Source organism: Trachypithecus francoisi, unplaced genomic scaffold, assembly GCF_009764315.1.
Source record: "Trachypithecus francoisi isolate TF-2019V2 unplaced genomic scaffold, Tfra_2.0 Lachesis_group14, whole genome shotgun sequence".
NCBI lineage: Eukaryota > Metazoa > Chordata > Mammalia > Primates > Cercopithecidae > Trachypithecus > Trachypithecus francoisi.
This window is the reverse complement of record NW_022681459.1, coordinates 32,086,723-32,099,427: the sequence shown is the minus strand read 5'-3', so window position 1 is coordinate 32,099,427 and position 12,705 is coordinate 32,086,723. Positions and strand designations below refer to the sequence as shown.

Genomic DNA, 12,705 nt, shown 5'->3' with positions numbered 1-12,705 from the left:
GTGACAATGCAGGAGGCCTGTGCTCAGGCCCAGCAGTCCTCGGCTCTGCTCCAACCGATGCACAGCACTCATGCCCAGAGGAAGGGCTGTATGGACTGTGTGGAGCCACCCTCCACCTGGGCTCTTACCACTCAGCGATGCTCCTGTGTGCTCGGATGACAGAGGTCTCGATGTCGATGGGGTGGTACCGCATGCCTCTGAGCTCCAGAGTTTCATCCAGAGACCCAACGACATACAGTGCATCATGCCGCCCTGTGAACAGTGTGTGTTTACACATGCCCAGAAAGCCGAGGCATGCAGAGGCATGGGCTGAGGCATGGGCTCATATCCTCTGAGCCCAAACAGGGGCTCTCAGGCACAGGGAGGTCTCAACTCAAACATCATGAGGTCCCACACTACATGCAGAGAGGGTGATGGAGGTACTGGCAGTGCAGGCTGTTATCTCTGCAGCATGGAACCACCTCAGGAAAGTTACAGCAAGTGTGAGCGTATTATTAAACATAACTTATCTCTGGGAACAGGACACTACCTATGGGAGCTACCAAAAGTTCTGCCTTATCTGGCCAGCTTGTGGTGGCTGCACAGAGTCCTCTGGACATTGGCCACAACCTTGAATGGGTTGTGCATGGGAAAGCCACTGGTAAAGACACAGTGGCAGAGGCCGGCCTCCTCCTCAGGGAGGAGCCTGGGAGCCTTATCACCAACACCATCCCCCGACCCCTTAGCAGAGGCCAAGGTCCCAAGGATAGAGAGGGGCAGTCATGGAGGGAAAACAGTATTTTCAGAGAAAACCGCTGTCAGAATATCTTCCCCCCACACTGAATAATACCAGACCACAGCAAGGAGTGAGGTGTGCCAGCCGGTGGCCAAGCTCTTGGGGAGCCCAGGTCCTCCCCACACAGCACTCACGTGGGACTTCACCACAACCCCTCACCTCCACTGGCATCGGTGAGCTCTGTTCGTCGAAGGAAGCCAAGGTAGCCAGTCCTTGCCCAGAGGGTCTGTGTGTCTCCAAAACTCAGCCGGGCACTGAAGTGGTCGGCATGAAGCGCCTCCTCCCCATAGACTGTGTAGTAGCCGGTGGCATTGTGGGGGCTGCTTACCCAGATCTGGCGGGGCCCAGAGGACAAGAATGTGAAGTGTTACCAACCACCGAGTTCAGATTCTGTCACGAGACATCCAAGAATGTGACTGGCCAAGAATAATGCTCCAGAAAACACCGAACGAAGTCGGGCAGGTCATAGTCGTTGTCTCTTATTTTATGAACTAAGTTAAATTACAGGCACAGAAAGCAAACCTAACTTTTCTCTCCTTCAATACTGTGTTTCTTCCTTTGACCCAAGAATGGCATCTGTAGGACTCTATCCTACGTGGTAAGTAGAGGGGCAATTCCACCTTCCTCACATCCAACTATTGTTGGCAGTAAGAGAGGGCTGGAAGCAGCCCGAATTCCACACAGGGACAGGCTGAAGGAATGAGGTCCCTGCAGAGTGGAGAGCATGTGGCTGCTCAGACTCATGGCAAGACAGAGGCCCCGAAAACAGACAGCACGTCCCAGGGTTAACGTCAGCCCCATGCGTGTGTGTGCGTCCACTATCCATGTGCACGTGTGTCCACCAGTCTGTTCACGTTTGCGTGCACCCGCATATCTACACACGTAAGCATTTGTGTGCATCCATGCAGAGACCAAGGGACCAGAGGCCTGTGCCTGCAGGACCAAGTGTCACGGGGCCCTTCGAGACACAGAGTCCGTCCAGAACCTACAGTCAGTTCAACTGGCTCTAACACGCCCCTGCATGGCAGCGTCTGAAAGAGGAGAAGGGGGTGGCCAACAGGGGCGTTTCCCTTGAGCATCTGCCATGAGGGGTGGGTCCCCATTCCCGGCCCAGACTCGCCATCTCCTGGGGGCACACCCTTGACTTACAGACCTGGGTTTGGCTGTCCAGGAAGTGGGATGGTTGAGGGGAGGGTCCCTCACTCCATCCACACTCAGGATTGGGACCCAGGACACCTTCCCATCAGGACACGGTTTAAGACCACCTGAGGGGTCACATGCTCACACCCTTGTCCCAGTCAGAAGAAGCCAGCTGAGGCTGAGTGATTTCCTACTGGGCACAGCTTGCTGGAAGCCCCCAGTCTGGCTTCACAGCAGAGCCCACAAACGATCCCTGTGCCCGCCTGGTCTGAAGACATCAATTTGACAGCACATTCCCCAGGAGGATAGGACTAGGAACGTGCGTCCTGAGCTCTCATGACAACAGATCAATCTGCACATTCGGGACATGACTGCATGTCAAGCTGCCACCGCTGCCCGTAAATAATGAGTCGTGCCTGTCCCAAATTACAGCAAGATGTACGTGCAATACATGTAGACATTTCAACCCAATGGATTCCTGTACAGCCTCTGTGTTCTCAGGGAGACCCACACCTTCCACCTGCACCCTCAGGACAAGGGCTCTGAGCTCTCCGAACCTCCCAGGGCAGGTGGAGGCCTTGAACTCTTCTGGAGCAGAGTTCTCTATCACCAGTTCCCCGGGTCTGTGCTCCTGTCTGGGTGCCAGGGACCACGTGTTAAGTAGCAGCTGCTGGGTCCTGCACAAGGTAGCTGTTTTCCATGCTGCCACTGGTGCCTGTGCAGCTCCTCCCATCTGTCAGTGCCCTCACATCTAGGGGTTCCCCTCTGTTGGTAAGGTCAACCTAGGGATGAAGCAGTTTGTCCCACAGTACCCCAAAATCCTACATAGGAACTGGGTCTGGGAGGTACATGGGGGAAGGGCCAAATGGCTTCTGGTAGATTCCCAAAGGCAAGTGTTATTCCACAGTTTAGAATTCCCAAATCTGAAGCAAAAAGAGAAGGAAGATGAAGCCGGTGAGGCTGGAGAGCTCAAGCCCCTCCCATGGGCCCCTGCCCTCAGCTCACCTCTCCCAGGTGTGAGTCTCCCAAGGGTCCTTTGGTCTCAGTGTGTGCGATGATGACCTTCACGCCTGGGAGGATCTGGAAGGAGGAGAGCTATGTCCCTTGTTAAAGAAAACATGACACGAGACTCTCTTGACTCAGTGACATTAAAATAACGTCCCCTGGAAGTTGGCCTGCAGGACTGACGCGCTTATGTCAGGTCAGGAAGTTTAGAGGCCGCTCCAAATTTGACTTCGAATTTTGAAAAAGAGATGTCAATAGAAATAAGTTGTGAATCTTAGCAAAATGACTCCAGCTCCTAAGACGGGACCCCATCTTTGGGTGTCAGGAGGGGCAGAGGGTCACTAGGGCTATGAAGACAATCAGCCAGGTGATGCCAGCGCACCTCACGGGCACACATCCAGGGGTGCAGTGACCCTGCTGTGCCCAGCCCCGCAGGAGGCACATGTCTGTCCTAGTTCTCAGCCAGGAACCTGACCATGAGGAAGTTCTTCCTGCCCGTGACTCCGAGTCAGTCCAACCACTGAGCACTGGCTCTGTGCCAATTCAGGACGGCAAGAGGCCACCATCTCTTACCTGGCCTCCCAGGCCCGGTCCCAGTGTTCCCTCACTGGGCTCAGGTCGGACCACCTGACTGCACAAGACCTGGATGCTTGTTCTGTGTCCTCAGTTTCCTCACGTATGAAATGGGGGCAATTGCACTCCTGGCAAGAGGAGGGGACGAGGGGCCACAGGGAGGGGTGAGCTGTGGTTAGCACCAGACCCTCCCCACGGGGTGGGACTGTTCTGTTTCCCCAGATGCTGTTGGAGCCTCCATCTTCTCACTGCATGTCCCAGCCGAGCCCCAAAACCAGAGCTCTTTCCAGGACACAAACCTATCAGGCCCAAGTGATTGTAACAGCAAAATAGGAAAGAATGTCCAATAAAAGGGGGTGAGCTAAACAATTACAGTGCAGCTGTACATGGCAGGGCAGGAACAGCCACTGAAAAGAGCGGCGTGGAGGCCCCACGACCCAGGGAAACCCGCTGAGTTTACACCAAGGATGATGCAGAGCTGCGGCAATGGCGGCTCACATGTACCTGTGCTCAGAGAAGGGAGGACGTGCAGCAACCCCGGCTCCCACAGATGTGCTGTCCACTAAGCTCACCCAACTGCACTCTCGGCTGGTCTACTTCCTACAGTGACTGTCACAGGGGACACGGGATGGGAGCTTTTCAAGCCCCTGCACCTGCATGTGAGCTCACTCACTCACTCCTGCTCCCCACACTCAGCCCAGTCCCACCGGCCTCCCAGTACCTCCCACCTCGAGACCCTCACAGCAGCTGTGCCTTCTGCCCCCAGTCTCACCCCTGCTGCCCTGCGGGAGTCTGTGTGCTGGACATCACATGGCTTGGCTGGGTCCCTCTCTGGGCCCGTCTCTGACTCCCCACAGGTGGCTGTGGCCATGGCAATGAACGGAGTCAGGGTGGCCAATCTCCTTCTCTTGCCTCTGGGGTTGTGAAGGCACCAGGGCCCCCGCGGCCCCCGCTGGATGTGCAGCAGCTGCCCACTCACATCAAGCCTGGCATACTCTTCATGCTGCCTTCCTGGGCTGTGTGGCTTTTCCTCCTTCCTTTGAACCTTTCCTGGTTCAGAGGATGCTGTTCTGTGCCTATGTCTGCTGACCCCTTGCAGCATCTCAGTTGTTTCCTGGGAGTCCTCAGGCCATCTCAGGATCCCCCAGATCCCCCACAGGCTCTGGGTGCCTCTCCCCTGCTGACACCCTAAACTAGGGCATGAGATTTTGCCATCTCCAATTTAGGGTCAGGGCCACTCCACTGAACCCCAGATGTGTAGGTGGGCCAGACCCTGCCTCCATGGCCCTGGCCCCAGAGGCCTGAGGCCTGCCACCCACCCAGTGGGAGTTCTTTATTCCTGTACCTGAAGTTCTCCCTTTCTTGGCTTTGAGCTCAGATGTATGTTTAAAGACATAACTAAGTAATTCCATATCTCAGTCACAAAGCAGGGAAGGAGGCTTCTGCAGCAGCCACGCCCACCCCAACCAGAAGTCAACCCGTGTTCATCTGAGCCACAGCCCCCAGCACCCTCCACGGGGTGATGCCTCAGACAGACGTCTCAGACACGACTCAGAATGCACACGTCTTGGTTTCCACTACCTTTCCAGACTCCATCAATGGCAGGCTGTGTGGAGAACCCCGTTCTACCAAACGTACCCTAAAAATCAAGGGAACAATTTCAGTATGTAATTTACACAGGTATGTCTAAAAGGGCAGATCATGAGGTTGGAAATAATCACCCTGAGGGTCTGCTGACAACAGCCAGGATGTCAACCTCTCCACAGCACACCTGCCATGAATGCCAGGGACACTCCAACCACGCTGCGGTCCCAGGTGCTGCCACCCGCATGTACGCACGACCCACCCCATGTGCTCACAGCAGCTCACTCTACATTTCTTTTAGGTCCTCCTTGAACCCAGCAGGCCCCTGGCACCCAGTAAGCTAAACCTAGTGTTTACGTCAAGCTACAGTGTGGCCATACTTGAGAATCCAGGACTGGGATCTAAGTGTCAGGGACTCTCCCAGTCAAAGCTGGGAGAGGCCCTGATACACACCTGACCACAAACCAGCAAGCACACACTGTATGCACCACCATCGGTTATCAAGATGAAAACTAAGTCAGATTCTATGACAGCATCAGGTAAGAAATGTTCTTGCCAGTAGACGGATTACTTGTCTTCTGTCTGTCCCTATCCCTCTAAAAAGCCAAATGTCACAGGGGTCACTCTTATTCTTCCTGGCTGTGTGACAGATAAAGGGATGTTAACTGCAGCCCTGGGGACACGGGCGCACAGAGACAGACACTGAGCTCCCCTGGGAAGAGAAGGCCCACAGCTCTCCTCCTCCTCTTGGTGCAGATGGCCCAGTGTAGCCAGCTGTCCTCTCATGTGCCTATCCAGGTGCCCGGGTAGGCTTGACTTGGCCCAGCTGTCCTCTAATGCCTGGGTCCCAGGGGTGCATAGTCAGCGCAGACCTGCTCCGCAGCACTTTGCCGCTGGGTATGAATGGGGCCCAGGCAGGCTGGGAACATTACCTGTCATGGCGCAGTGCCCGCATGTCCACGTAGACAGTTGTGGGGTCTGGGCCAGCTGTGCCCTGGAAGGAGAGCAGCAGAGGAACTTCTGTTCAGGGGCCTCACTTTCATCTTGTTTGCACAGGCACAGCTGCACGGCAGCTCCTCCCTGGCCCCCGGGCACACCCAAGAAGGGAGCCGCTCTGCTCCCTGTAGCAAGTCTGCCTAGGGGTTCGAGGTCCCCCAGGCAGGCTGATGCTTTCCATCCAAACATCCGCAGAGCTTGATAATATTGAGTGAAACAGTCAATGACTCTGAAAACACCAAATCATGCCACTTTACATTTCAGCTCTAACAACTTTCTATTCCCACAGGTCTCTTGCTGTGATGAAAACACCATTAGGATGTGAGGGGCATTTCCACCACGCTGTCAGGCAGGGCCTGGCCTCTCACCAACCAGTCTAGTTCTACCGGGGACTGCTTGCAGCCAAGACTCACCCAGGTGAGATGGATGGCAGCCTTCACCTTTCTACTCCTTTCCTTTCTGAACCTTACAGTTAACATTAATCCCGACTGATGGACATTATGTATCATTTTATTCAATAAGGAACATCAAATTAAATGAGTACGCTGATCAACATCACCCTTAAAGATCCCAGACAACGTAAACGATGTCTGCACTGGAATTAAACACCTCTGCACTGAATCTAGACAGAGCCCTTCCTCCCAAGGCAATACTATGAGCATTAACATTTTTTGAAAATAGTTTTCCTTTTAAATTTGGTTACAAGGGAGCTTTTGTGATATGTCAAGTAATACCCACTGTGAACAAAGTAAGACAGCAAAAGAAACATGTTTGTCTAGAATTCACGAGAAAGTCACATGAACTCATGGGAGGGGGAAGCACAGAGGCACCAACAAGGTCAAGGTCAAGGTCATACCTGCTCAGCCAGCTTTCCCAGCCTGTTGGGCTGACAGAGGCCAAGGAGGCAGCAGAGTGGGACAGGGAGGAGACAGCCACAGGAAACACACACAGAAGCAGCAGCCACATGAGAAACACAGGGAAAGAGAGAGCAAAACCCACCTCTGTATCTTAAAGAGCAAACGTGAACATCCCATTAACATCATTTCTGCAATCCTATGTGGCATCCACACCCTTCCGACGTCTAGCAAGGAGACCCCAGGCTTGCAGACGCAGAGCCACTAACACACAGGCCGGCACCCACACTCAGCCACAGCCTACAGCAGGAAGCGAGCTCACAAAAGGCCCAATCTCTGCTGTGTGACGGCTGTGAGGCTTGAGTGGTCAGGGGTCTTTTTGTGGCGAAGAGGGTGTGGGCAGAGCCGCCACCCTGCCCTGCGTGCACTGCCACTGTGAGGGGGAGGCACAAGGCCAAGCAAACACTTTGGAAACAGAGACAGGCCTGCACTCAGCCCTGCTCTGGCATGGACAGGTGCCATTTCCTTCCAGCTATTTTTGTACAATGTGGGTGAATAAGGCATTCAATATGTAGGGTTATCTAAAAAGCTATTTGGTTTTAAGATGTTTTTAGAAAGAAAGGAAATTGAAATACTAGTATGAAATCTGGGAAATAGCTATCTGAGGAAGCAGAAAACAGAACTGCCATGAGCTCTTTAATCTCTGAAACCTGGTGCTTTTTTTTTTTCTTTTTAGACAGGGTCTTGCTCTGTCACCCAGGCTGGAGTGCAGTGGTGAGATCTCGGCTCACTACAACCTCCTCTTCCCAGGTTCAAGCGATTCTAGTGCGTCAACCTCCCAAGTAGCTGGGACCACAGGCACACACCACCAGCCAGCTAATTTTTGTATTTTTAGTAGAGACGGGGTCTCATCATATTGTCCAGGCTGGTCTCGAATTCCTGACCTCAGGGGATCCGCCTGCCTCGGCCTCCCAAAGTGCTGGGATTACAGGCGTGAGCCACCACTCCTGGCCTGAAACTTGGTGCTTCCTTTTAATAAGACATTTCAAGGTTTCAAAAATGAATGAGTCAATACCAATTACATTTATTAATGTCTCAATTTAATATAGCTAGATATCTTAAAACAGTAAGTTCAGTCTTGCTTTAAGAACTTAGCTGTGTATTATATCTAACTTAGAGAGTCTTACAGGTAAGATATTAGTCACTGTTCAAAAACAATTTGTGTTTTTTTCCAAATAAGCCTTTGTTCAACTAGAATAGAATATCTTTAAAAATAAAACCCTTGAAGCTAAAATGTTACGTCGAAATGAAACCTCAAAGGCTCAGAGAAGGAGACAGAGATCAGGCAGGCACAAAACTGCACATCAACAGCTGGGAAGCTTGGTCTCCACGCTGCCAACAGCCAGCTTTCGAGAACCACAGGCCCCAGCGCCTCACCTGGAGGCAGATGGCCACGTTGACCCTGCACCCGAACGTGGTGCTTACGGCGCGGGCTGGCAGGCCCAGGTCCTTGAAGAGCTTGGAGAAGGACTGGGTCAGCGCAATCCTGGGCCGCTCCTCGGCGACCACCATGCACGTGCGCACACATGACAGGTTCACCCCCTTCATCTGCGGGAGGGGGGCGCAGTCAGGCCACAGCCACAGCCCCGTGAGTTGCCAGGGCCCCGGGCACTGTCTTGGGAAATCTCCAGGTGGGCACACAGAGGTGGAGCTGGACACCAACTTCCTCTCTGCAGGCTGTGTCTGTCCCACAGAATCCTAAGTGTGGACGCACTAGAGGATTCCATTTGACCTGCATCCCACACCTGCCCGCCCACGCAGCCAGACCTCTACCCCACTATCTCGCAGGGACCCTGCCCGACTCCCACACCCGCCTCTCCTTCGGGGTGTGGAGCTGCAGAGACAGGTGAGCCGTGGAGGAGGGATGTGTACACAGGGCCCATAGTGGGAAAGGTTTTTCTCTACTTCCTCAAACTGCAGGGAGGGGCCTTGGGAGTCTTGTTTTGTTTTGTTGTTTTTAAACTTCCCAGGGCTGTGGTCTACAGCACACTCAGAAGCACGGGTCTGGGCACTCACCCTGAGGACACCCGTCTGTGCGCCCAGGCCCTTGGTGCACATCTCCATCACAGAGTAGGAGCAGAAGGTGACGCGGGCCTTGTACTGGCTGACGGCCGACAGCCACAGGGACACATTGCTCTCCAGCTCCAGCGGGGGCACCAGCACTGATTGGTGTCCCGAGTAGACACTGCGAGAGGGAAGGCTCGTGAGGCTCCACCCCGCCCACCGGGCACTCCACTCTTCCCTTCCTCAAGGACACTTCTTTTCCAGCCACGACAGGGACATGATTCTGTTCTGATGCCAAGTAGGGGAGTTTGGTGGAAAACATGCTACAGGGTGAAGGTTGGGGGATGGCAGGCACGGGGTCCTGAGCTCTGCTCCAAACACTTGGAGAGTATCCAGGGACAATGCTCCAGAGGCATTCACTTCTAGAGATGGATCACTACTTTCTTCTGTTTGAAGGAATCAAACAGATTCTTCCCAAGTACTGATAATGGATAGTGTATTTAGTGAAAAATGTATTTTCACTCAATTTCAGACTCAGACTCCAACCCACTTCATCCCCAAACAAATCCACTCACACACATCTCATCGGCTTCCTGAACACTCAGAAAAGGTGCCTTAGAAGGCCAAGGTTCCTAAGAGCCACACGAGCTGCTCCAACCTGGCAGGCGGCAGGGGCCCTGCACTCACCTGCACAGACACCACAGGGCAAAGCCAAGGCCACAGTAGGGGTCGAGGCAGATGGCGATCTGCCGCGAGGGGTACAGCTCACACTGCAGCTTTATGGAGCGGCATAAGGCGCTTGTGGCCGCGTGAGACATCTCGGGAATAAAATAAAGTTCAAAAAAAGAAAAAAAGGGAAATGAAATTCAGTGATGTGCAGGAGGAGAGAGGGTGGATGGCAGCGTCTGCTGTCCACATGGCTAGACCACAGCTCCAAACTACCAAACATCATATTTATTTCCTTAAAAGACGGTTGGCTCAAATACCCATATAACCAAAATAATACCCAAGAAATGGTACACTAAAAATCTTTGAAACGAAATTTCAGGATATTGAATTTAAAAAAATTTTTTTTTTCTTTTTGAGGCAGAGTCTTGTTCTGTCGCCCCAGGCTGAAGTGCAATGGCACAATCTCGGCTCACTGCAACCTCTGCCTCCCGGGTTCAAGCAATTCTCCTGCCTCAGCCCCCTGAGTATCTGGGATTACAGGCGCCTGCCACCATGCCCAGCTAATTTTTTGTATTTTTAGTAGAGACGGGGTTTCACCACGTTAGCCAGGATGGTCTCCACCTCTTGATCTCGTGATCCACCCGCCTCGGCCTCCCAAAGTGCTGGGATTACAGGCGTGAGCCACCGCGCCCGGCCTGAAAAATTTTAATCGAGCTATTGGCTCCCAGCAAGGTAAGAGATTCTTCAAAGCCACCAGTTCCTGGAAGCCAGATAGTCATAAATCAGAAAGTTTAGATATGACCATAATGCATCAGAAAATGCATTACTCTCAGGCTAATCACATTTTAGGCTTCACTGGTGTCTAACACAAATCTTAAGAAGCAATACTGTTGCCTTGTGCTTTGTGTAAGGACCTGCTGGTTTAAACCTGTATCTGACATCCTTTCTGTCCACTCCTCCTGATTTCTAGGGGTTGAGGCAAACAAGATTTCAGGGCACCTACCTTCACCCCCGCTAGTATCCCAGTGGTTGACACGCTGAAGTCCAAGTATGCGAGGACATCGGGGGAGGGAGGCCTGAAAATACTCGCTACCTTCTTTTTCGGGATATCATCTGTTAAACAGGAGACACCAACATTAGTGTTCCCGCATGTATTCTGAACGCTCTGGGCTTTCACAGGCAAGAGGCGACACACGATTTGTCCTTGGGAGTCCTGCAGAGAGTGAGCTCAGACAGCAGTGGGGCCGTGACGACGCAGGCTGTGTGCTCAGGAAAGCATATTTCATTCTTCATGGAAACGCTACCGGGTCCCACCAAGACCACACTGAGCCTGTGGGGATGGGGGACGAGGCAGGGCGAGGAGAGGAGGCATCACCTCACTGGCCAGTAGGAAAGATGAGAGGACTGGGGACTTGCCAAAGGCCACAGAGCCTATGGCAGAGCCCAGATGAGCCCAGAGTCCCGACCACAGCAAAAATAGCCATGGACGGGCTCTGGGTTCTGCGTGCTTCATCAAGTTCTTGTGGCCCCATGAGCCAGACACCACTGCCTCCCTGGGTGCAACTGGGCACAGGCTCAGCAGGGCAGGCACCGCCCCCCCGAGGCAAGCCCATGAGGCTTTGGGGCCCTGGCCGGCTGTTTGGCTCTGAGCCTACCCTCCCCTACACCAGCTGCCCTCGCCCAGCCCCATCCAGCCCAGGCTGAGACAGGTCCATGGCAGAGGGGAGCCAGGGGGGTTTCTGACCCTCACCCTGTTGGCCCTCAGCATTTCATGGGGCATGACAGCATTCACCAATGATGGGGACAGGGATGCTGGAGTGGCGGCACGCGGTGGGAGCTGTGCCCCCAAAGCTTGTTTGCAGAAAGCCTCAGAGAGCTGCCAGCCCCCATGCCAGCAGGAGGCGGGTGAGAGGGGCAAGGCTGTGCTCACACCACTTGGGACTGGGTGCGGCTGCTGTGGGCTGAGTGGAGCGCAGGTTCACACACGGGACAGGGTCCCCCCTGCTGTCAGCCAGGCTCCCGCCAGGACTGCTCTTGCCTCGTGTGTTTTTGGACGGCAGCCAGGCCACACCACACCTACAACAAAGAAAGGAAAAGGGACTGGTCCTGGGCAGTGTGAGGGCACGCACCTGTGTCTAGGATGGTGGGCCAGGTCCTGATGTCCACGGTGGCGGCAGCCTCCTTGGACCTGAGCAGCCGTGTGACAGCCTGCGTGGTGAGGACGCATGCAGACTTGCTGACCTGCATGGCGAGGGGCCAAGGGTGGGTGGGTGGGACCTCTCGAACTGCCCAGAAAAGGGGGCAGCGGAGGGTAGCCTTGCAGCCTCCCACTCACAGACCCTGACCCGCGGGCCAGGTAGGCGCACCTCCACGATCATCTTGACGGTGGGCAGTGTGGTGCCAAGGTTCTGAGGGTGCGGGGGCCGCACGGTGACGGGCACGCAGCCACAGTACAAGCAGCCATAGAACGCGGCGATGAGGTCCACCCCTGTGGAGACAAGGACTGGCTGTGAGGAGGCCGGTCGCAAGAGGCTCCCACCAGCCTCTGTTCACTGTTCCTGCAAGAGAGGAGAGGAGGTGGTGCTGGGGAGGGCATGGGTGACTCTCAGGTTTCCAGAGGGGTAGCTGAGCTGAGGAGGTAGACACATGCAGAGAGGAGGGGCTGGGCTTAGTTTTGGAAGATGCTTCGGGGAGGGAATGTCTGGGGGCTGCTTAGGGTAGGGGGCTGCTTACGAAGAGCTGGAGGTGCACAGCCCCACAGTGAGCCCACCTGGTGGGTAGACCAGAGCCACATGGTCCCCAACACTCAGTCTTCCCTTCTCCATCAGAGCCGCAGCCACTCTCTCAGCCCTTTTGTGCAGCTGGACACAGGTTGCAGTGCTTGTGACGGTGCCCTAGGAAAGCGATCTTTGAGCTCATCTGTGTGCTGGTGTGTGCAGGCGGGCTGTTCGCAGATGTGCGTGCACATCACCTGCACGCCCTGCACACGACCCCTTGTGATTAGGATCCATGATAATGACAATGTGTCAGTCCTAGGCGTGTGGC

At 54.3% G+C, this 12,705-nt stretch overlaps 1 protein-coding gene and 1 long non-coding RNA gene across 6 annotated transcripts in view; one reads left to right on the top strand and one right to left on the bottom strand.

Moving 5' to 3' along the window:
• DIP2A (disco interacting protein 2 homolog A) overlaps window positions 1–12,705 on the bottom strand; it is a 110,338-nt gene that overhangs the window by 4,927 nt on the left and 92,706 nt on the right. For 3 of the 4 annotated variants that reach the window (XM_033232699.1, XM_033232701.1, XM_033232700.1), the window contains exons 26-37: window positions 12,431–12,554; window positions 12,027–12,148; window positions 11,790–11,901; window positions 10,664–10,773; window positions 9,679–9,809; window positions 9,004–9,172; window positions 8,365–8,535; window positions 6,010–6,071; window positions 5,075–5,132; window positions 2,921–2,995; window positions 935–1,109; window positions 129–252 (exon numbers count right to left, since the gene is read on the bottom strand). In XM_033232699.1, coding sequence (XP_033088590.1) covers window positions 129–252; window positions 935–1,109; window positions 2,921–2,995; window positions 5,075–5,132; window positions 6,010–6,071; window positions 8,365–8,535; window positions 9,004–9,172; window positions 9,679–9,809; window positions 10,664–10,773; window positions 11,790–11,901; window positions 12,027–12,148; window positions 12,431–12,554 — 1,433 coding nt within the window. Of the gene's footprint in view, window positions 1–128; window positions 253–934; window positions 1,110–2,920; window positions 3,019–5,074; window positions 5,133–6,009; window positions 6,072–8,364; window positions 8,536–9,003; window positions 9,173–9,678; window positions 9,810–10,663; window positions 10,774–11,789; window positions 11,902–12,026; window positions 12,149–12,430; window positions 12,555–12,705 lie in introns of those variants that run through there. The other variant, XR_004442227.1, reaches the window with a different exon arrangement.
• LOC117095890 lies at window positions 5,368–9,067 on the top strand. Of its 2 annotated transcripts, none has more exons than XR_004442229.1 (3): window positions 5,368–5,616; window positions 6,363–6,490; window positions 8,664–9,006. It is a non-coding gene; the product is annotated as an uncharacterized LOC117095890 (long non-coding RNA). The 2 variants fall into 2 exon arrangements; XR_004442228.1 differs by lacking the exon at window positions 5,368–5,616 and having other exon boundaries at window positions 6,233–6,490; window positions 8,664–8,833; window positions 8,958–9,067.